Source organism: Zeus faber, assembly GCF_960531495.2.
Source record: "Zeus faber genome assembly, chromosome: 11".
Classification (NCBI taxonomy): domain Eukaryota; kingdom Metazoa; phylum Chordata; class Actinopteri; order Zeiformes; family Zeidae; genus Zeus; species Zeus faber.
The window spans coordinates 33,564,881-33,590,029 of record NC_137205.1 but is presented as its reverse complement, the minus strand read 5'-3'; the positions used below and the strand labels follow the sequence as shown (position 1 = coordinate 33,590,029).

The 25,149-nt window shown below is 43.6% G+C and overlaps 1 protein-coding gene across 1 annotated transcript in view; it reads left to right on the top strand.

The window, feature by feature from the left end:
* hdac5 (histone deacetylase 5) overlaps nt 1-25,149 on the top strand; it is a gene marked incomplete at its 5' end in the record, with an annotated part of 62,144 nt that overhangs the window by 19,395 nt on the left and 17,600 nt on the right. Inside the window, 7 exons of the mRNA XM_080010159.1 lie at nt 4,247-4,373; nt 17,168-17,270; nt 17,470-17,603; nt 17,863-17,983; nt 18,306-18,355; nt 18,676-18,783; nt 24,716-24,771. Coding sequence (XP_079866285.1) covers nt 4,247-4,373; nt 17,168-17,270; nt 17,470-17,603; nt 17,863-17,983; nt 18,306-18,355; nt 18,676-18,783; nt 24,716-24,771 — 699 coding nt within the window. The remainder of the gene's footprint in view (nt 1-4,246; nt 4,374-17,167; nt 17,271-17,469; nt 17,604-17,862; nt 17,984-18,305; nt 18,356-18,675; nt 18,784-24,715; nt 24,772-25,149) is intronic.

The window sequence follows — 25,149 nt, the reverse complement described above, 5'->3', positions numbered from 1 at the left end:
TGGTATACCGTAGCTGTCAGCAATATGGAGGAAAGTTGAGAAAGTGGTCTCTTACCGCTTGGGTGTGTGGGTTGTAGTTCACCTGAAATCTGTCATTACATTCATAAGGTGTTATGAAGCTATTAATGTTTCATCAAAAGTACAAGAATATATCCATTGCATGTTTTTCTTCATTTCATAATCAAACCACAAATAACAGATAAAAAATAAAGTCTGAAAACACTTAATTACAGAAACAGCTGAATAAATACACATATATAGATTCTGTAAATCTCCTACGAACCCACCGCTGCTGCCCCTGCCTTCTCCCTCAGACCTACCGAGAAGAACCAGCACCACCTTCCTCATGTCTTTTTTATTTTTAAACCTGTGCTGTCAGCGTGCTGGACATACAACACAGAGTATTTGTTCCATTGCATCTAGGACAGAGTTAGTCTGCAAGCGGAGTTCAAGTTCTCAACCTGCAATGCAACTCTTTATTCATTCTTTAATCATCAACAACTGCTGCAATAACTCTGTCCTATGGACGACCTGTAGAATGACAGAGCAAGGGGAGAACATGCAAACTCCACACAGAAAGGCTCCTATTTGGGAAATAACCCGCCGGAGCACGGTGCCAACAGCGCCAGGTGGGAATCGCACCCAGGACCTTCTTGCTGTGAGGCAGCAGTGCAATGTTCTGCGCCACCGTGCAACAAACAACATGTACATGGAAAAACAAACATAGAAACAAACAACAACATGTACATGGAAAAACATAAACATAGAAATAAACAACAGCATGTATCGACAAAAGATGTAATTTAGTCCAGGAAAACTAGAACAGCAATTGGTCATGTGGTCTCTTCCCGTCATAGTTATGGCAGTAAATGAGAAAGGAAAGGCCAACCTGCAGCCACAAAACAACCCCCGGCCCCCAGAGAAGCCCGGAGCCCACGGAGCAACAGCCACGGCCGGCCCCGAGGAGCATAAACCAGTCTCATGAGGAGAACCTGCACCCATGAGTTGCACACATACAACCCATCCCCATGTGTAGGCACAAGACGCAACGCAGGCGCAGAACCCGGGTGAGCTGGCGGGCCCCCCATGCCCACCAATGGCCCGGCCCAGCCCACCACAACTGGCCATCCGCCCTATCCATCCACAACCCCCGAGCGCATTGCCGAGTGCCCCGCCGATGCCCCCAGGCCACCAGATATATAGGCTCCACCACCCCCGGCACTCTGGGCATCCGCTGCAGAGAAGCCACGCAGTGGGAGCAAAGCCTTCCTCCTGTCAATAGCCGCAATGTATTTATAGATTATTACTCACTTATTAATATTATATACAGACGTGGACAAATTTGCTGGTACCCTTCGACTAAAACAGAACCCACAATTTTCTCTGAAATAACTTGAAATTCACAAAAGTAAATGGCATCCATCATTGTTTATTCCATATTAAATAGAAATCTGACTTTGGTTTTTGTTTTTGATTATACAGAATATTTACATAATAAAACAAATGAAAATGGTCTGGACAAAAATTATGGGACCCTTAACCCAATATTTTGTTGCACAACCTGTAGAGTCAATCACTGCAATCAAGCGATTTCTGTAGCTCTCAATGAGACTTGTGCACCTGTCAACAGGTAGTTTGGCCCACTCTTCCTGGGCAACCTGCTGTGGCTGTTTCAGGTTTGACGGGTGCCTTCTCCAGACTGCATGTTTTAGCTATTTCCATAGATGTTCCATAGGATTCAGATCGGGACTCATAGAAGGCCACTTCAGAATAGTCCAATGTTTTGTTCTTCTCCATTCTTGGTGATTTTAGCTGTGTGTTTTGGGTCATTATCCTGTTGGAGGACCCGTGACCTGTGACTGAGACAGAGCTTTCTGCCACTCTGCAGTACGGTTGACTCCAGAATGCCTTGATAGTCTTGAGATTTCATTGTGCCCTGCACAGATTCAAGGCACCCCGTGCCAGACGCAGCAAAGCAGCCCCAAAACATAACCGAGCCTCCTCCATGTTTCACAGTAGGTAAGGTGTTCTTTCCTTTGAAAGCTTCCTTCTTTTCGTCTGTGAACATAGAGCTGATGTGACTTGCAAAAAAGCTTCAGTTTTTTGACTCATCTGTCCAAAGCACATTCTCCCAGAAGCATTGTGGCTTGTCAATATGGATTTTAGCAAATTCCAGTCTGGCTTTTTTATGTTTTTCTTTCAAAAGTCCTCCTGGGTCTTCTTCCATGGAGCCCACTGTCACTGAAAAATCGACGGATGGTGCGATCAGACACTGATGTATCTTGACCTTGGAGTTCAGCTTGCACAGCCTTGGAAATCGTCCTTGGCTCTTTTTCTACTATTCGCACTATCCTTCTGTTCAATCTGGGGTCGATTTTCCTCTTGCGACCGCGTCCAGGGAGGTTGGTTACAGTCCCGTGGACATTATACTTCTTCATTTAAAAATTCGAAAGCTGCCAAATGACCCTAATGTGAGCGGTGGGTCACATATTTACAAATGTAGTCCCAGGAACATCAAGCTGCTTGGAGTTGGTCTTATAGCCTTTACCTTCAACATTCTTGTCTATCATTTTCTTTCTGATCTCCTCAGACAACTCTCTCTTTTGCCTTCTCTGGTCCATGTTCAGTGTGGTGCACACGATGATACCAAATAGCAAAGGGACTACTTTTCACAATTTAAATTGTTATATAATATATAGTTATATAAATAATTTCACTAGGCTGAATGACTGACTATAATATATATGTAGACTGTGGTGTAATCACAGTATCCCCTGCAGGCGGATAAAACACACGCTAGAGGACCTTAATGGAGTAATTAATGAATGACAGAACACTCAGCCTGAGCCAGCTTCTATGGTTGATGGTGACTGTGGTGTGAGTATGGTGTGGTTTGAGCAGCCACACCTGACCTGAAGGATCAGAGTGGCTGCATACCTGTTGCTTGTTGGTTGGCCTAACAAGCAACAGGTTAAAACTCTCATCCTCACACACACTCAGGAGAGAGGAGCACCTGTTGTGATATGTCTCCATCTGCTCTGGAGCTTGTTCTATCAAGCCCGCTCTCCACAATAAATTTGTGTTTTCTATGACCAATCGTCTGTGTCTCTATGCTAGAGGTCTCTGAACACGCCACTTGGGTGGCGCGTGGTAGGCCAAACGGCCACAGCGAATTCAATAGGGCTAATATGAGGAAATCTTTGCCTAAATATCACCAGCACATTAACTTTCCTACCCGTGGTGATCACTGTTGACCATTGTTATTCTCAAATATGGGCCAGCTGAAAAACCCTCTCCCGCCCTGCCTTTGGTAAGGTGGACCACACCTCCATTCTTCGCCTCCCAACCTACAGACAACACCTAAAACAGGAAAAAACGGTTCTTCAGGCAGTTCAACGCTACAGTGAGGAATCCATCGCCAATCCCCAGAGCTGCGTACTCAGGCCCCTCCTGTACCCCCTTTTGACGAATCACTGTGTGGCCACGCGCAGCTCCAACATCATGGTTAAGTTTACAGATGACACCACCATCCTGGGTCTCATCTCCAACAATAATGAAACCGCCTACTGAGATGTCAGCGTCTTGGCAACATGGTGCCAGGACAACAACCTCTACCTCAACATCTGCAAGACTCGGGAGAGGATCATGAACTTCAGGAACCAGTGGGGTGGGGGGTCGGGGGAGCAGCATTCCCCCATTCACATCAATGGAGCTGAAGTGGAGAGAGACTCGTGTGTGTGTGGGGTTAGTTAGACTAGTTACGAGTGAGACTTATCCGACTAGTTACCGGACTAACACAGCGAGGGTTAGTTAAACAAGTTACTTGACTAACACAGTGAGGGTTAGACAAGTTACGAGATTAACACAGTGAGGGTTAGACAATTTACTAGACTAACAGAGTGAGGGTTAGACAAGTTACTAGATGAACACAGTGAGGGTTAGACAAGTTACTGGACTAACACAGTGAGGGTTAGTGAGACTAGTTACTAGACCTACACAATGAGGTTAGTTAGACTAGTTACTCGACGAACACAGTGAGGGTTAGTTAGACTAGTTACTGGACTAACACAGTGATGGTTAGTTAGACTAGTTACGAAGTACTATTCTAGTTACAAGGTACTAGTCTAGTTACTAGGTACTAAACTAGTTAAGACTCCACTGGAGGTGTTCCACAGAGATCTCTTGTTATTATCTGAACTAACTAAACCACATGACTAATTAATAACCAATCCCCATCATATGTCAGTCCTCAGAGGGCGGAGTCAGATGACACGCCCCCCTCGGGTGTGATGAATGTGACGGGGGAGAGCACGGAGAGCGAGCTGGAGGAGGAGGAGGAGGAGGAAGAAGAGGAGGAGGAGGGCTTCACACAGGTGTGTGAACATCATCTCCCAGATTGCTTTGCGTCACACTATTCAGCTTAAATAAAAGATAATTGTTACGTTTTTATGCTTAGGATGTCACCCTGGTAACAGCCAACAAGGAAATACACACGCACACACATTAATATACACACACACGGTCATCAACAGCTGGCAAATTAATGTTGTGTGTGTGTTCATGTGTGTATATTCATGTGTGTGTATTAATGTGTGTGTATTCCTGTGTGTGTACATGTATTGTGTGTGTAAGAGTCCCCTCAGACAGAGATTCCTCCTTCTTGTTAGTTTATAAAATCTCTTCTCTCTCTTCTCTCTCTCCCTATTAATTCAATCAAATTCAAGGAGGCTTTATCATTCCCTGTTCTCTCCTAACAGGATCACAATCTTGTTTGATCCTTGATGTTGTGGAATTGGAGGTGTTTCTAATTAAATAGGCTGAAATATTTTGTTCTGACTGTTTGGAGGTTTCTGCACTCTGTCAGGAAGTGCAACTCTGTCTCCACTTTGTTCTGGTTGCACAAGCAGAGTCACTCCTCAGTGGGGAGCCTCGATCTAGATGGCCAGATTGTGTTTGCTGAGTCTGTACTGGTTCAAGGTGGTTGTGTATCGGTACTCGGTCAAGGTGGTTCTGAGTCTGAACTGGGTCAAGGTGGTTGTGTGCCTGTACTGAGTCAAGGTGGTTGTATGTCTGTACTGGGCCAAGGTGGTTCTGAGTCTGTTGTGGGTCAAAGTGGTTGTTGGTCTGTATTGGGTCAAGGTGGTTGTGTATCTGTACTGGGTCAAGGTGGTTCGGAGTCTGTACTGGGTCAAGGTGGTTCTGAGTCTCTACTGGTTCTAGGTGGTTGTGTGTCTGTACTTTGTCAAGGTGGTTCTGAGTGTGACCTGGGTCAAGGTGGTTCTGAGTCTGTACTTGGTGAAGGTGGTTGTGTGTCTGTGCTGGGTCAAGGTGGTTCTGACTCTGGTCATGAGTCATACATCACATGTATTATAACGCCCTTCTGTCGCAGTGACTCAAAAATTGGTCTAACTCCCTCGATGGCCTCTGGTTTTAGGGGATATTGCCTCTGAAAAGGTCTCAAGCAAGATTTGTGTTATCCTTACCGGTTCTCCTGCTTTTATTAGTCCTACATCAGCTGGCCCTAAAGACCAAAAGGAAGTTGCAACCTCCCTTATCAGGTCTTCTTCCTCAACCGTTAAGTTCAGAATCTGTGACCGCCTCTCGGTTGTGCCTGTGATATGTGTTGCTTTCCTTGTCATAGTGGCCCAGTTTAGTCGTTGCTTGTATAGCTTGGCCTTGTCGCTGTTATAAATTGGCTCCCCTGCGTCTGCCAGCTTCCAATCATTGAGCATTTCTCCTTCTGTTACCAACGCACCAATGTCCATCCAGCGCTTTTTTGTCTATTTGGACCGTGAAACGTGTGAGATAACTGGGTAGCCTCGGTATAGGTTTTTTTCTGGCCCTATCAGCTGGCATGCCACCCCACTATTGTTATGTTCGTCCCAATAGAAATTTTGTCAGACATACCCTGCTACATTTGTCTTCATAGAACGCCTTCTCGTATACCGGGTGTGGCCCAGGAGTATATTTGAATCACAGTGGGCATCTGATGGTTTCTGCTTTCTTTGTCCCTTTTCCTGGCCCTGTCTCTTCCCCTGATCCCTGTCTCTCTGCCCCTTTTCTTCTCCCTGCTTCTTAACATTCCTTCAATTCCCGAAACTTGTTGATCCTTCTGTGGCATTTTACTATTACTAGTACCCATGGTGTTATTAGACCCGTGAGGGCGATCTCACAATTCCTGTAGCTTCCAAGGCTACTCTAAATTATTGTAGTTATTATTATTTATTTTTTTTATTAATTACATTATTTATTTATTTATTTATTTATTTCATGGTTGCCTTTTAACCTGGGAATTTCCTTTGTGCAGTTGGCGTTTCCTTATTCTCCCTTTTTTTTTAATCTATTTCTTGATCTTATTTACCGTCTCAATAGATAAATCTAATTCTATTTCATGTACTTTAAGGTCTCAATAGAACTTTGGAAAACAACCAATGTCTTCACTTTAGGAAAATCGGTTGGTATTTGGATCATAAAATAAATCCTGACTATTTTTAATTTTTTCATTTAGAATTAGAAGATTTATTTCAAACTCTTCGCAAAACATGTCTTACCCTGCTATCAGGAACGTAGATCAAGGTCGCGCCCTGGAGTCCCACCGAAGGACGGTCCTCCAAACGAGGGTTTTAGTCTATGCCGGCTCCGTCGTTGATGGTCCCCCTAGACGCAGCTCGATCCTGTTCTGCGACGCCAGATTATGTTACAGAAATTAAAGGGTCGCTTTAATCTGCAGTTTGTCAGTAGGTTGTTTTATATAAAGAGACAGACAAACGTTGTTTTTTTCTTGTACAAGGGTCGGGTCAGAGATGTGCTCTTGAGCAGCTCTCTGAGGGAAACAGTTTATTTTCGGGGAGTCAGAATATGGTCAGTTTGGCGTCAGATTTATACGTGTTCAAGATAAGGTATACTCTTGACACACCAAGGACTGCGAGGTGCTGTTCTTGCTCTTGCAGCTGCATCAGTGGGAGGAGGCCGAAAAGACGATGGCATACAGACTATACTCCCATTTGTACGGTTTGGAAAACCATGGGAAAATAAAGATATGTGACTGAGGATATATGAGGTTGTGTTCTTTATTATGTGTGTGCATATATGTTTATGTGATTACATATATTTAGATATATTGCTACACTCACCACAGGAACATTTTGTACTGCTGGCCTTGTTGGCGGGCAGCTCACAGTTAAAACTAATGAAACCACCTTGTGACCAAAGAGGAAGTTGCCCTTCACCTGTCTGACTAATGCACCACATGGTCTGGACAGGAAACCAGACTACGCCAGCTGCTACGTGACCTATACAATGTTCCCTCTTCTAAGTAATGGTCCATGTGACGTAGTTGATGTAAGCCCTTGAGCAAGTTTGTTCGGGGGAGATGCTCTTTGCTGTTCATTTGTGTTGCTTGGCGCCACACCTTGTGGTCGCCTGCGCGAAAGCTCTGTGTGATTACGCACATTTTAGTATTTTCTTTTCCTTTTACACCACTATGTCCGTCTGTGGCAGTTTCTCTTACCACCCACCACCCAAGTGGCATTTTCAGGGACATCCAGCACAGAGACACAGATGGGATGGTAGACACCAGTTTATTGTAGAGAGGGGGCTAGTTGGAATAAGCCCAGGAGCAGATAGACATGTGTCATGACAGGGGCTCCTCACCTGAGTGAGCATGGGGATGGGGGTTTTATCTGTTGCTCGTTAGCCCAACCAGTGAGCAACAGGTATGCAGCCACTCTGATCCTGGGTCCCCAATTATTTACATTGAGGTCTGGTGTGGCTGCTCAAACCACACCATCCACACACCATGCCATCAAAAACTCATTGGCAGTGATCTCCTACGACCACGATGCCATCGTGGATATAATAATTTCCCTGAAAGAACAACTTTTTTGATATTTTTCCATGGATCCACAGTGGCTGGCAAAGATTTTACGTGCCAACACGATCAACATGGACAATAACATCAATGCAGTCGCTGTTCCAAGGGTGGGCTGATTGAGAAAACACAGAGGTAAGCGAGGCGGCATTCGGATCAGAATGAGGAAGCAAGCTTACCATGCACCTCTGCCCAGCATCCTTCTTGCCAATGTCCAGTCCCTGGAAAGCAAGATGGATGACCTCCGGGCAAGGATTACAATCCAAAGGGATACAAGGAACTGTTGCGTCCTCTGACTGAGGAAGCATGGCTTCATCCGGCACTTGTGATCTCTCTCCAGAGAGCTGAGACTATTTATAGGATGGAGACTCTTGTTGCATCATCAGCTTGTTGGAGCACCTATGATTGGAAACAGTTCTTTGTGATCCATATGTTCTTTGTGATCAGTTGCGTACAATTTGTTCTGCATGTACATGTTAGGACATAATGTCACAATACTTCATAAGTTCAACTGAAAAGACACAGAAATACAAAATTCTTATAACATTCCCAATTCTTAAACATTGTTTATGTTTATAATAAGCATAACATTTGTGAATTTTGTTGGAGTGTGAGAGCGAAAACCCTGCCAGGCAGTACATGATACGGTTCCAAAAAGACAGGGAAACTCTCACGGTCCTTCTGCCTAGGCGACCGCCCACAGGTACTCCCTAACCTAATGGAGTTGAGTAAACAATTCATGCAAAACCTTTATTAATAATAATAATAATAATAATAATAGTTATAAGTTATAAAGGGGAAGAAGGTAAATAAAACATAAGTGTCCAACACAGACTGGTCGACCCATCGGCTCCTACAGCTGGACCTTTTCCTACCTAATGGAATCTTACCCTAGCACGATAAACAAAATATAAAACATTGACCTTCTTGCCAGTTAACATCTTTGTACATAGTTTACACACAACCAATCTTCATTGGCTGCATACTTCATGCCATCAGAGACTTATAACTTCCTTTCGAGATTTTCTATAAACTCTTCATAATGCCTAAGACTTGTTATCTAATTAAACTGTGGTGTCAGTGTCAGAATTTCTGTCGGTGTGATTCATGTTAATCCTTGTTTTGGCCATCGGCTCCATCGGCCCACAGACTCCAGTGTCGTCATACAATCCGGCGATGTTGAGATTGACGTCCCAACCTGCAACCTTGGACACATTCTCAACAGGGGTTAGGTCATTATACTCCTCCTGATCAGAGTCGATAGGAGGTTCATCATGCGAGCGGTACCGTATTACTCTATTAGGTCACTACCACAGTCACCTTGATATAAGCCTTGGATGATTGACATTCTACTTATCAGTGGGGTAGGATCTGAAAAGGCCTTTGTTGGTTTATAACCCCAATCCCAATCAGACGGTCCTGAATTGCAGATGACGTACTGCCAGCTGCTGCACCATAGGTTAGAAGGAATATTGTAAGACTTGGTGTGTGTGGATCCCGTATGCAGTGCTTCACAGACATATTTTACTGTCTGAACATGTTCTTTCTGTTGATCCCTACAATGAATTACGGAACATAAGTCTAATAGGACACTCGCTGTTTGTCCTTCTGTGAATTTAAACACGACCTCAGGTGTTGCTTGCCTAAAGGATCTCTTGGTCCTATATGTTGCTACCATAGCTGTGGATGCAAGTGATAGCTCAGTAGGGTTGTCATTGTCCAGTTGTTCCCGAGGTTGGTGTCTCCCATACCAAAGTATGGGCGGTACTATCACTAATGCTGAGACTGTTAATATGCACAGTGTTCCTCTAAGACCACATCCTGCGCGCCTAAATGGGTGCCATGGTTTGTCGGCCATGGTTTGGTGTTTTATTTATCTGTGTCTTCAGGTGTTACGCGTGCTCTTTTGCAGTGGGTGAGGTGGACCCAGGTTTTCCTTTCAGCAATGCGGACTGCAGTGGGGGTGGACAACAAGACCTGGTATGGTCTTCCCAGCGTGGAGTGGACCAACACTTCTTTTTTAGGACCTTGATGAACACCCAGTCTCCTGGTTTTACTGGAGTCTCTCCCTGCGCCGCTGGTTCTGTTGGAGAATATACTTGGGCCGTAACCATCCCTCTGTTCTTCCATTGTGGTGCAAAAACATGTAGCGTGGAGAAAGCGTATTGGCTGTCTGTGTAGACAGTAACAATCTTTTCTTTACCTAATTTGCATGCTACTGTCAGTGCAACTATTTCTGCTGCTTGTGCTGAGTAGTGTGGAGGCAGTGGTCCTGATTTTAGAAACTTTGTCTTGTGTTACCACCGCATATCCACTAGCGTTAGATCCGTCAAAATTTTTCTTACACGAACCATCTACAAACATTGTTATTTCCGTGTCGGAGAATGGTGTATCCGTTAAGTCTGGTCTTGGCAACACCACTTTCTCCGTCTCTGATATACAGTCATGCATTTTTCCATTTGCTTCTGTTGGTAAGAGTGTAGAGGGGTTTAGAGTGGTACGTCTTTCAATGGTAAGATGGGGTTGTGACACTAGGATTGCCATGCAACCAAGGTGTCGTGCTGGAGATAGGAAAGCAATTTGATTTTGTAAGAAAAGCACTGCAATACCACATGGAACCTTTAGTGTCAGGGAGTGAAACAACACTATTGGAGCTGATTGTTGAATCACGAGGGCTGCTGCCTGCACAGCTTGTCGGCACGGTGGTAATGCTTTCACTATTGTATCTAATCTTGCTGAGTAGTAGGCGATTGGTCTTTCTTTATTTCCGAATGGTTGTGTTAGAACACTAGTCATGAACCCGTCTCTGGCGTCACATGTCTGGGTAAATTGTTTTTTGTAATCTGGTAGTGCAAGAACAGCAGAGCTCCCTAGGATTTGATTTAGGTTTACAAAAGCTGGTGCTATTCCTGCTTCTGCTTCGGGTTTAAGTGGATATTGTCGTTGATATGGCCTAAATGATCCTTGTGGTGTTATTTTAACTGGTGCGACCCCTTTAATTAGTCCTACATCCGCTGGTCCTGTTGACCATAATTTTATTGGAATCTCTGATCGATCTTGCGCCTCTTGAGGTGAGAGGCTTTACTGGCATTCGTTGTCCAGTTCAGTTCTTGTTTGTACATTTGCAGTTTGGTGTTATATTTGGTTCCGTCGCCTTTATCTACCGACGGTTCGCCTGTTTGTTCTGCTCTGGTGATTAGACGTCCGAGATCTTTCCATTGCATGGAGGTGTGTTTTGCGATCAAAACATGTGGTTCATTGCAACCGCACAAAGGTTTTGATCTGCTTTGCTCAGTTTCACTCCCCCCATGCAGTTCCGCTTTTGATCCCAATATAGAGTTGTTTCTCTGAATCTGGTGCATGGTATTTTGAAAAACTCTTTCTCATATTGTGGGTCTACACTGCCATGGTAATTAAAGTACATGGTGCAGTGTAGGTCCTCGGGATTGTGAACGTCAGTTTTTTTAGGCACTCTTTTGCGAGCCATTTCAATCAATTTGTCCGTGATCGAGCTTGGTCCGGCGGGCGTTAGGTCGAGGCTGTACCAACCATGTAGTTCACATCCTTCATAAACAAATTGTTCTTCCTTGTCATCATTCTGTTCCTGTTTACCCACTGTTCTACATGCTTTCATTCCATGTGTGGTTGGAATTACGCCAATACCTAAAACTACCATTAGATCTCTTCCTAGTAAGTTTACTGGAATACCCTAGATATGGCTAGTTTTGAGCGCGTTTTCGCACCGGACACCGAGTCCTTGTTCCATATAGGCTCGCAGTTTGGTTCAGTGATAACGTGACCTGTTGCCGATTTCACTTTGAGTCCTTTTTCTTTAGATATTTTTAAACCGTCTGCATTTTCTTCCCTTACAATCGATTTGCATGCTCCTGAATCACAAAGAAACGTGATCTTTTCAGACACACAGGGTTTCATAGGGTTTCTGCTCATACAGGTTTAACATCATGTCCGCGTTTCTAAGTTGAGAATTAATTCAGAATCGCCTTCATCCAAGTCTATGTGTGTGTGTGAGGGGTGGGTGTGTGGGTGCATGACCTGTTTTTCTCTCTGGCAGTCATACCAGAGGCGAGTCATCGTTCGGTCTGGTTCCCCTTTCTCATCCTCCTCCACCTCTGTGTTCCCTCCTTGACCGCAACCTCTTGTGGCAGACATCGTCTCTCTCGCGTCCATCTCTCCTTCCCACGCCACCTCTCCCACCATGTCCTCGCAAACCACCTCGTCCTCGAGGTGCATTTCCTCGGAAAGACAGGAGCATAACCATCATTATTTTCATCCTCTCCTTCTTCCACTACAAAGGCGTCACTCACCTTCTTTTTTTTTCCTTTATGACGCGCAAACCTTCTGTACCGTGTCCAATTAGGTGCTTTTTAACGAAAGCAGATAAACTTGGGTGCATGTTGTTTAGATAGGCATTTTTTAATTGCATAGCATAGGGGCTATTATCTACGTTTTCTGGAATCATGCCACTATTAGCATCAAACACCCCTGTCGTTCAAAGGAGATTATGACTGGTTCGCCTTCTTCCTGGCGGCAATGCTTTATTTTTGAGTAGTCCGCTCTTCCTTGGTAATGGGTGATGATTCTATCCACGAGTGCTGTGACCCGGGCGTCCCACAGTCCATCTTCGTGTTCTATGGGATATCCATTGTCTAAAGGCTCCCAATCTCCTCTTATTAGGCACCAGTCTGTAGTTATCATACATCTTATAGCTCTTTCAACTTCCTGTGTATTTAGACGGTAACTTAGACAACAGTTGTTGAACTGTGTACAGAATTCTCTGCTGTTAGCCTGTGGGTGTGGGATGCCACCGATGGTATCTCTAACATCTCCTTCTGTCCAGGGACAATAAACCCTAACCATCCTTGGTTCCCCGTTTCCCTCTCGGGGATTCGGCATTTCAATAAAGGGAAATATCTCAGTATTATTTACGTTGAATTGTGGTAATATCAGTGAGGAAAAAGGATTGGATGACTTACGGCTGCGAGTTATTCCTTGCAGGGTCTCGTCATATTGGTACTGCACTGGAGGAGCTGTGGGCTATGGGCTGAGACGTGGTGGCTCGGAGGAGGTTGGAGGAACTGGAGCGTAGAGCACTGGATGAGGAGTGAGGACTGGAGATTTAGGGCAGGGTGGAGGATTGGGTCAGGGACCCAGAGGAACGTACTCGTCATCGTCCTCCTTTGTTTGTCTCGACGGAAATAAAGATTGCTGAAAAGGTTATTAATTTCCTCTGACTTTTCCTGTTTCTGTCTTTCTTTTCCTTCTACTGCCTTTCTCTCCCTTTCTCTTTCTTCCGCTAGTTTCTGCTGTCCCTTGCGTCTTGCCTCTTCTTTGGCTAACCACGCCTTCGCTTCTCTATACCCCTTCCTCTCTCTCTTTCTACTTCCCTTTGCTATTTTTTTCTATTTCTGTTACCAACCTCTGACATTCTTCTACTCCAAACTTTCCTCTGAAATCATAGTTTGACATTTCACTGCATATATGTATGAAAGTATGTATATGTATATGACGAATAAACCTCTTGAATCTTGAATCTTGAATAGTTCTTTCACTTTCACTATTTTATGTTATCTCCTTCTTTTGTTTGCATCCGCTTTGCATCTGCTTCATATTTTTTTTCTTCTTTCTCCCTTTTACAAAAACATGAACAGTTGTTGCCCATTTTTATATTTTAAATTATTATTATTATTATTTTTAATTTTAATTTAATGTTAAATAATATATATATAATAATAATATTATTATTTTGTGCTAGGTTCCCTACCTTACTGGTTCCTTTAGGAAGTGGGACCGAATTGACCGTACCTTTAGGTTTCCTTGACCAGAACCGGAGCTTTCACATAAATGCGATTTTTTGTTAACTCAGGTCCTGGGGGATTAGTCTAAGCCCTACATCCTTCCAATCCTTCTTTCTTTATTTCGTACTTGATTCCCTAAACCGGGCCTTTCACCCTTATTCCGTGCTTGGTTCCCTATACCGGGCCTTTCACCCTTGTTTGAATTGTCGGGCGCCAATCCAATTTATTTAATTTTAGAGTCATTAATATTTTATAAATTATTTCCGAATTGTTTCACCTTTAGGCGTTTACACTCAACACATACTAACCATCAATGTTAAACAATTGTTTTACATTTAGGTGTTTTCTACTTGTCTCCAATTTTAACCAATTAATACTTATAAGTAATAATTGTTTTACCTTTGGGCGTTTTCTGTTTCGTGTCTCGTTTCCTCCCTAATCCTGGCCCCATCACTGCTCTGCTCTCCATTGGAGCCTGGTCTCTGTTGCTCAAAACCAACCTCTAACGGTCCGCTGCTGAGGACTTTCTTGAGGAGTCCTAGACTCCCCCCTGCAGGGTTTCAGATCCGATGCTCTGGAGAGAGGAGGCAGATTTTTGGGACCCACATTGGACACCAAATTAATGTTAAAGCTAATGAGCTCTAAACTTTGTTGTGGACGGTCTTAATCGTTACAGAGGAAATCGGAGACTATACTTTAGGTTAATAAAGTATTTAATCTGGTACCAGAGGAGCATTAACAAAGCAACAACACAATACGATGCTTCCGTTGAAATGATCAGCTCTCTCCAGAGAGATAAGACTATTTATAGGATGGAGACTCTTGTTGCATAATCGGCTTGTTGGAGCGCCTCTGGTTGGAAACAGTTTTTTGTGATCCATATGTTCTTTGTGATCAGTTGCAATTTGTTCTGCACGTACATGTTAGTACATAATGTTACAATACTTCATAAGTTAAATTGAAAATACACAGAAATACAAAATTCTTATAACACCGTCCACTCTACCTCCCCCGGGAATTCAGCAAGGTCATCATCCCTGCCGTCTATATTCCACCACAAGCAGACACCGACACAGCACTATCGGACCTATATAATGTTTTGTGCGGACTTCAAAACAAACATCCCAACGCGGCTGTGGTGGTGGCTGGGGACTTTAACAGGGCGAACCTTTATAAAGTTCTACCGAATTTCCACCAGCACATTACGTGTGCCAGCAGGGGAGAAAGAACTTTGGACCACTGCTACCTACCGTACAGGAACGGATATGCCCAGATGGCATATCTGGGCGAGTACTGAAGATGTTCGCTAACCAGCTACCCCAGTGCTCACAAGGATATTCAACGCTTTCCTGGCCTAGTCGGTGGTCCTGTCCTGCTTCAAGAGGTCCACCATCATCCCTTTGCCGAAGAATGCCTCTCAAGCCTGCTTGAATGACTACCATCTGGTGGCCCTCACCTCGGTGGTCATGAAGTGCTTTGAGAGGCTGATTAAGGATTAAATCTGCGCCTCCCTCCCCCGCACCATTAACCCGCTGCAGTTCGCATAGCGGCAAAACAGATCCATGGACAACGCGATTTCCGAGGTACTGCACACCACACCCACGCACCTGGATGGCCGGAAGGGGGCCTATGTGAGATTGCTGTTCATCAATTATAGTTCAGCTTTCAATACCATAGTCCCCACCAGACTGGCTGTCAAGCTGCGGGAGCTAGGACTGAGCACTCCGCTGTGTGCCTGGATCCTGGACTTCCTTACAACAAGGCCCCAGGTGGTTAGGGTGGGGAGACACATGTCGATGAGAAGGCCTACCGCAAGGAGGTGCCTGACCTGTCACTCTGGTGCCAGGACAACAGCCTCCACCTGAACGTCAGAAAAACTAAGGAGCTGATTGTTAACTTTAGGAGAGGATTACAACCAAAGACGCGCGTCCCGTTGGTGATTAATGGGACTTCTGTCGACAGGGTGAGCAGCTTCAAGTACCAGGGAGTCCACATCATGGAGGACTTAACATGGACTATACATACAGACACTGGTGAGAAAGGCGAGACAGTGTCTTTACCACCTCATGCAGCTGAAGAAATTCCGGGTCTCGGTGAGGATCCTCAAGTCCTTCTACTCTGGAGCAGTGGAGAGCATCCTGACAGGCAACATCACTGCCTGGTTTGGGAACTGTACTGCTCAGGACAGGCGGGGGCCTGCAGAGGGTGGTGTGTTCAGCCCAATGCACCACTGGAACTACCCTCCTCTCCCTGCAGGACTTACACACAAGGAGGTGTAATAGCAGAGCCCGCAGGATCATGTTGGATCCTCACCACCCCAACAACGGACTGTTCCAGCTGCTGCGGTCAGGCAAGCACCTCTGCAGTCACACTCGAGGAGAGAGACTGAGAGGGAGTTTCTTCCTCAAGCCAAGGTTGAAGCTCTGCATTGCTGCCTCTGCTGGATGGGGTTTTCAATGCAGCAGCGTAGCTCTTCTGCAGTGGGTGCTGGGCAAGGCCTTGGGGAGTGGGTGGATTGGTGGTTTTGGGTAGGGCTGGCAGGGGATAAAGTTGGGCGTTGCCTGGTGAATCTGGGTGTGGTGGGTGCTGGTGCGGCTCTGGTCCTGTCGCAGCTGCTATGTTACTGTCTGGGCCCAGTCTCTGACTTTCAGTCTCTGCCAGGGCTCTGATGGTACTGAAGTAGTTCTGGACAGAGGCCAGACTGGCCTAATTTCCTTGGAACATGATGGTCGCATTATGATAAATGTTCACAGTGAGAGGTGGGCTGTCACTGTTCTGGTCTTCTGTCACTATCTGTCTCCCGCTACATATGGCAATCTTCCTGTGCTGCTTGTAGTGGACACACAGAGCTCTGAGCCGGGCCTCTGTGTTCTGTGTCCAGTAGGAGGTTGGTCAGGACCACCATGTCTCCTGTATGGGAGCAATCTGCAGCCAGGATCTCTGGGTTCTCTCTCTTGGCTGTTGCTTCTTGGCCTGGGCACTCTCATTTCGCTGGTTCGCTGATCAGAAGCGGGCGGAGCTTTCCCAAACTTGTGTCTGCCACGGTGTCTGTATGCTAATGCTCCCTCTGTTGCTACTGATTGAGCTACTGGAATTAGCAGGAGACTAACCTTCATATCAAATCAATACTTTTCCACATACAAAGGCACTGACCTTGCTGCTGCTCTGCTTTGTTTCACTGTACAGGAGTTTGGTGTCTTTACTTCTTTAGTTTTCTTCTGACCTCAGCTCTCTGTTCCTCATGGTTCCTCTGCTGCTTCTTTAGCCACGTTAGCTTCTCTGGCTCTTTTCTTTCCTTTCTCATATTTTCTTCAGATTTTTCTTCCGAAGGTCTCTATCTTGTCTTCGTTAGGTTTTATTGTTTTCAAAAATGTGTTTATCGCTCTTCAGAACTGTTTAATTTATATTTTTGCAAGAACTTCAGTGAAACATGATCTCTCTCTCTCTCTCTCTCTCCCTCTTCCTCTCTTAATTTTCCCAGCAGCCCTTGCAGCATCATGTCCTGATGCCCCACAGACCTCTGGGAAGGGCTCAGTTCTCACCCTCCTCAGGCAACGCCCACATCAAGCACCTCCTCACCACAGGTACCATGTGACCTCCCATGGTACCTTCCTGTGACCTCATGTTACTTCCCTGTAACCCCATATTACCTCCCTGTGACCTCATGTGACCCCAGGTGAACTCATGTGACTTCCCTGTGACCCCATGCGACCTCCCTGTTACCTCTCTGTGACCCCATGTGACTTCCCTGCGCTGTGTGTGTATAATGTGTGTGTTTTCCAGGTGTGGTGTATGACAGCCTGATGCTGAAGCACCAGTGTGTGTGTGGAAACGCTCACTTTCATCCCGAACACGCCGGTCGAGTCCAGAGCATCTGGTCCCGTCTGCAGGAGACCGGGCTGCTGCAGCGCTGCCAGGTGGGGCTTGCCCCTCTTCTGGGTGTACTGTGTATTCTAACTGTGTACTGTGTGTACTGACTGTGTACTGTGTGTGCTGTGTGTACTGACTGTGTACTGACTGTGTACTGTGTGTACTGACTGTGTACTGACTGTGCTGTGTGTACTGACTGTGTACTGACTGTACTATGTGTACTGACGGTACCGTGTGTACTGACTGTGTACTGACTGAACTGTGTGTACTGACTGTGTACTGACTGTGTACTGTGTGAACTTGTAGAGGATCCGCGGTCGCAAGGCGTCACTGGGCGAGGTCCAGACAGTTCATTCAGAGTTCCACGCTCTGCTGTACGGAACCAACCCAGTGAACAGAACCAGACTGGACCACAAGAAGCTGCTGGGTACCTGCCTGTTTGCCTGTCTGCCTGCCTCTTTGCCTCTGTCTGTCTGCCTATCTGTCTGCCTGTCTGTCTGCCTGTCTGTCTGCCTGCCTATCTGTTTGCCTGTATGTCTGCCTGTCCCTCAGTCTGCCTATCTGTCTGCCTTTCTGCCTGTCTGTCAGCCTGTCTGCCTGTCTGTCTGTCTGCCTGCCGGTCTGCCTTTCTGCCTGTCTGTCTGTCTGTCTGTCTCCATCCCCCTGTCTGTCTCTCTCATCTCACATGAGGAATTGTGTCCGTTCTGGTCACATGAGCTCTTTTTCTCTCTTCTGATTGGTTGTTTAAGGTCCAATCAGCCAGAAGATGTATGCTGTTCTGCCCTGTGGAGGGATAGGGGTGAGACGTATATCATTTTTTTATTCTGATTTTTATTAATTTTGTCTCATTAAAATGTGTTCCATCTGCTGCTAAAATCTGGACTTTGATCAGTTATTTCATATACTTCAATATTTTTATCATCGACCTTCAGCTCATTTAGACCTGTTGACCCTTATTAATCCATCTTTATACCTATCCATCTATAATCTATCTATCCATCCATCTATAATCTATCTATCCATCCATCTATCCATCTATAATCTATCTATCTATACATCCTTCTATTTTTCTATCTATATATTATGGTCTGCTGTCCTGACCCGTTGCTGTGGTCACAGGTGGACAGCGACACCGTGTGGAATGAGATGCATTCCTCTGCTGCCGTTAGGATGGCTGCAGGCTCCGTCATCGAGCTGGTCTTCAAGGTAGCATCAGGAGAACTGAAGGTACACATGGAAACACACACTGAAAAACACTGAAACACACACTGAAACATGTATTGAAACACACAGGAAACACGTGTTGAAACACAAGCTGAAGTACACACTGAAGTACACACTGAAACACGTATTGAAACACACACTGAAGTACACACTGAAACACACGCTGAAACATGTATTGAAACACATGCTGAAGTACACACTGAATCACGTATTGAAACACACACTGAAACACGGATTGAAACACACGCTAAAACACGTATTGAAACACACGCTAAAACACACACTGAAGTACTCAATGAAACACAAGCTGAAGTACACACTGAAACACGTATTGAAACACGCTGAAGTACACACTGAAACACGTATTGAAACACGTATTGAAACACACGCTGAAGTACACACTGAAACATACACTGAAGTACACACTGAAACATGTATTGAAAATCACACTGAAACACACGCTGAACTACACACTGAAGCACACACTGAAGTACACGCTGAAACACACGCTGAAACATGTATTGAAACACATGCTGAAGTACACATTGAAACACGTATTGAAACACACGCTGAAGTACACACTGAAGTACACACTGAAACATGGATTGAAACACAAGCTAAAGTACACACTGACACATGTATTGAAACACACACTAAGTACACACTGAAACATGTATGGAAACACACGCTGAAGTACACACTGAAACAGGTATTGAAACACACACTGAAGTACACAATGAAACACACGCTGAAGTACACACTGAAGTACACACTGAAACATGGATTGAAACACAAGCTAAAGTACACACTGACACATGTATTGAAACACACACTAAGTACACACTGAAACATGTATGGAAACACAGGCTGAAGTACACACTGAAACACGTATTGAAACACACACTGAAGTACACAATGAAACACACGCTGAAGTACACAATGAAACACGTATTGAAACACACACTGAAACACGTGCTGAAGTACACACTAAAATATGTATTGAAACACATGCTGAAACACACACTGAAGTACACACTGAAACATGTATTGAAACACACGCTGAAGTACGTATTGAACACACGCTGAAGTACACACTGAAACATGTATTGAAACACACGCTGAAGTACTTATTGAACACACGCTGAAGTACACACTGAAACATGTATTGAAACACATGCTGAAACACACGCTGAAGTACACGCTGAAACATGGATTGAAACACACGCTGAAACATATCTTGAAACACACGCTGAAGCACACGCTGAAACATGTATTGAAGTACATGCTGAAGTACACGCTGAAACATGTATTGAAGTACACGCTGAAACATGTATTGAAACACACACTGAAGGATACGCTGAAACACACGCTGAAGTACACTCTGAAACACACGCTGAAACACACACTGAAGTACACACTGAAACATGTATTGAAGTACACCCTGAAGTAAACGCTGAAACATGGATTGAAACACACACTGAAACATGTATTGAAACACACGCTGAAGTACACGCTGAAACATGTATTGAAGTACACACTGAAACATGTATTGAAACACACGCTGAAGTACACGCTGAAACATGTATTGAAACACACGCTGAAGTACACGCTAAAACATGTATTGAAACACACGCTGAAGTACATGCTGAAATATGTCTTGAAACACACGCTGAAACATGTATTGAAACACACGCTGAAGTACACACTGAAACATGGATTGAAACACACGCTGAAACATATCTTGAAACACACGCTGAAGTACACGCTGAAACATGTATTGAAACACACACTGAAGTACACGCTGAAACATGTATTGAAACACACACTGAAGTACACGCTGAAACATGTATTGAAGTAGACGCTGAAACATGTATTGAAACACACACTGAAGTACACGCTGAAACATGTATTGAAACACACGCTGAAGGATACGCTGAAACACGCGCTGAAGTACACACTGAAACATGTATTGAAGGACACGCTGAAATACACGCTGAAACATGGATTGAAACACACACTGAAACATGTATTGAAACACACGCTGAAGTACACGCTGAAACATGTATTGAAACACACGCTGAAGTACACGCTGAAACTTGTTTTGAAACACATGCTGAATTTCACGCTGAAACATATATTGAAACACACTGAAGTACACGCTGAAACATGTATTGAAGTAGACGCTGAAACATGTATTGAAACACACACTGAAGTACACGCTGAAACATGTATTGAAAGACACGCTGAAGTACACGCTGAAACATGTATTGAAACACACGCTGAAGTACACGCTGAAACATGTATTGAAACACACGCTGAAGGATACGCTGAAACACACGCTGAAGTACACACTGAAACATGTATTGAAGTACACGCTGAAATACACGCTGAAACATGGATTGAAACACACGCTGAAACATGTATTGAAACACACGCTGAAGTACACGCTGAAACTTGTTTTGAAACACATGCTGAATTTCACGCTGAAACATATATTGAAACACACTGAAGTACACGCTGAAACATGTATTGAAACAAACGCTGAAGTACGCGCTGAAACATATATTGAAGCACACTCTGAAGTACACGCTGAAACATGTATTGAAGTACACACTGAAACATGTATTGAAACACACGCTGAAGTACACGCTGAAATTTGTATTGAAACCCACGCTGAAACATGTATTGAAACACACGCTGAAGTACACACTGAAACATGTATTGAAGTACATGCTGAAGTACACGCTGAAACATGTATTGAAGTAGACGCTGAAACATGTATTGAAACACACACTGAAGTACACGCTGAAACATGTATTGAAACACACGCTGAAGGATACGCTGAAACACGCGCTGAAGTACACACTGAAACATGTATTGAAGTACACGCTGAAATACACGCTGAAACATGGATTGAAACACACGCTGAAACATGTATTGAAACACACGCTGAAGTACACGCTGAAACATGTATTGAAACACACGCTGAAGTACACGCTGAAACATGTATTGAAACACACGCTGAAGGATACGATGAAACACACGCTGAAGTACACACTGAAACATGTATTGAAGTACACGCTGAAATAGACGCTGAAACATGGATTGAAACACACGCTGAAACATGTATTGAAACACACACTGAAGTACACGCTGAAACATGTATTGAAGTAGACGCTGAAACATGTATTGAAACACACACTGAAGTACACGCTGAAACATGTATTGAAACACACGCTGAAGGATACGCTGAAACACGCGCTGAAGTACACACTGAAACATGTATTGAAGTACACGCTGAAATACACGCTGAAACATGGATTGAAACACACGCTGAAACATGTATTGAAACACACGCTGAAGTACACGCTGAAACATGTATTGAAACACACGCTGAAGGATACGCTGAAACACACGCTGAAGTACACACTGAAACATGTATTGAAGTACACGCTGAAATACACGCTGAAACATGGATTGAAGTAGACGCTGAAACATGTATTGAAACACACACTGAAGTACACGCTGAAACATGTATTGAAACACACGCTGAAGTACACGCTGAAACATGTATTGAAACACACGCTGAAGTACACGCTGAAACATGTATTGAAACACACGCTGAAGGATACGCTGAAACACACGCTGAAGTACACACTGAAACATGTATTGAAGTACACGCTGAAATACACGCTGAAACATGGATTGAAACACACGCTGAAACACGTATTGAAACACACGCTGAAGTACACGCTGAAACTTGTTTTGAAACACATGCTGAATTTCACGCTGAAACATATATTGAAACACACTGAAGTACACGCTGAAACATGTATTGAAACACACACTGAAGTACACGCTGAAACTTGTTTTGAAACACATGCTGAATTTCACGCTGAAACATGTATTGAAACACTCGCTGAAGTACACGCTAAAACATGTATTGAAACACACGCCGAAGTACATGCTGAAACATGTATTGAAGTACACTCTGAAGTACACGCTGAAATATGTATTGAAACCCACGCTGAAACATGTATTGAAACACACGCTGAAGTACACACTGAAACATGTATTGAAACACACGCTGAAGTACACAGAGAAACACACACTGAAGTACTCACTGAAGTACACGCTGAAACATACACTGAAGTACACACTGAAGTACACACTGAAGTACACTGAAGTACACACTGAAAGACACACTGAAGTGTACACTGAAGTACACACTGAAACACACTGAAACACACACTGAAGTACACACTGAAGTACACACTGAAACCCACACTGAAGTACACACTGAAATACACACTGAAGTACACACTGAAACACACACTCATGTACACACTGAAGTACACACTGAAACACACATTGAAGTACACACTGAAGTACACTGAAGTACACACTGAAGTACACACTGAAACACACTGAAACACACACTGAAGTACACACTGAAACCCACACTCAAGTACACACTGAAATACACACTGAAGTACACACTGAAACCCACACTCAAGTACACACTGAAATACACACTGAATTACACACTGAAACACACACTCATGTATACACTGAAGTACACATTGAAGTACACACTGAAGTACACACTGAAGTACACACTGAAACACACACTGAAGTACCCACTGAAGTACACATTGAAGTACACTGAAGTACACACTGAAATACACTGAAAGACACACTGAAGTATACACTGAAGTACACACTGAAGTAAACACTGAAACACACACTGAAGTAAACACTGAAGTACACACCGAAACACACACTCAAGTACACATTGGAGTACACACTGAAGTACACACTGAAACACACACTTAAGTACATACTGAAACACACACTGAAACACACCCTGAAACACACACTGAAACACACACTGAAGTACACACATTGAAGTACCCACTGACCAGTTATTCTTAATTATTATATTGTTGTTGTTTTAGATAATGTTGTTGTTGATATTGTTGTTGATGTTGTTGATAATGTTATTGTTGTTGATATTATTGTTAATGTTCTTGTTGGTGTTGATGTTGATGTGTTTGATATTGTTGTTGATATTGTTGATGTTGTTGATGATATTGTTGCTGTTGTTGTTTTTTCTGTTGTTTTTGTTGATGGTGATATTGTTGTTGTTGATGTTTTTGTTGATAATGTTGTTTTTGTTTTTGTTGACATTGTTGGTGATATTGTTGTTCATGTTTTTGTTGTTGATAATGTTGTTTTTGTGGTTGATATTGTTGTTGTGATGTTGTTCTTGTTGTTGGTGATGTTTCGTTGTTGAGAATGTTGTTGTCGTTGTACATGCTGTTGATGTTGTTGTTTATGTTGATGTTGTTTATGTTGTTGTTGGTGTTTTTTATTTTGTTGTTGATGTTGTTGTATATGTAGTTGTTGATGTTGTTCATGTTATTGTTGAGGTTCTTGTTGTATATGTTGTTGTTGATGTTGTTCATGTTGTTGTTGATGTTTTTTATGTTGTTGTTCGTTTTGGTTTTGTTTATGTTGATAATGTTGTTGATGTTGTATATGTTGTTGATGTTGCTGTTGTTTGTGGTAATGTTGTTATTGTTGTTATTGCTATTGTTGTATAAGTTGTTGTTGATGTTGCTGATGATGTTGGTGTTGTTTCTGTTGCTGTTGATTATGTTGTTGTGGATGTTGCTGTTGGTGTTGTTTCTGTTGTTGTTGATAATGTTGTTGATGTTGTTGTATATGTTGTTTATGTTGTTGTTGATGTTGTTCCTGTTGTTGATAATGCTGTTGATGTTGATGTAGCTTTTGTTGTTGATGTTGTTTATGTTGTTGTTGATGTTTTTTATGTTGTTGTTGTTGGTGTTGTTGTTGCTGCTATTATTTATGTTGTTGTTGATGTTGTTGTATTCGTTGATGTAATATTATTATTCACTGTTGTTTCTCTCAGAACGGTTTTGCGATTGTTCGACCTCCTGGTCACCACGCTGAGGAGTCCACTGCCATGTGAGTACAGCAAGGCATTATGGGTAAACTGGTCAACTGCAACAATAGACTGGTTGGTTAACTGTTGTGACTGGTGTGACTGTGTTCCAGCACCCTTCAAGTATTGTTACATCAAAGCATTGTGATGACAGTGTGGCAGAGTAACACAAGCATACAAAGCAGTCAGTCAGAGAGACCAGACCCAGACTAGCATCACTACCATCAGCCTGTGACTTTATTCATGTTATTCCTGTATGTATACAGTGTCGTAACCATGACAACTTATTTACATTTACATTTAGTCATTTATCAGACGCTTTTATCCAAAGCGACTTACAAGGGAGAATAACATTCAAGCTACATTGCGACAGATACATTAGTGTAACAACAATATTAAAG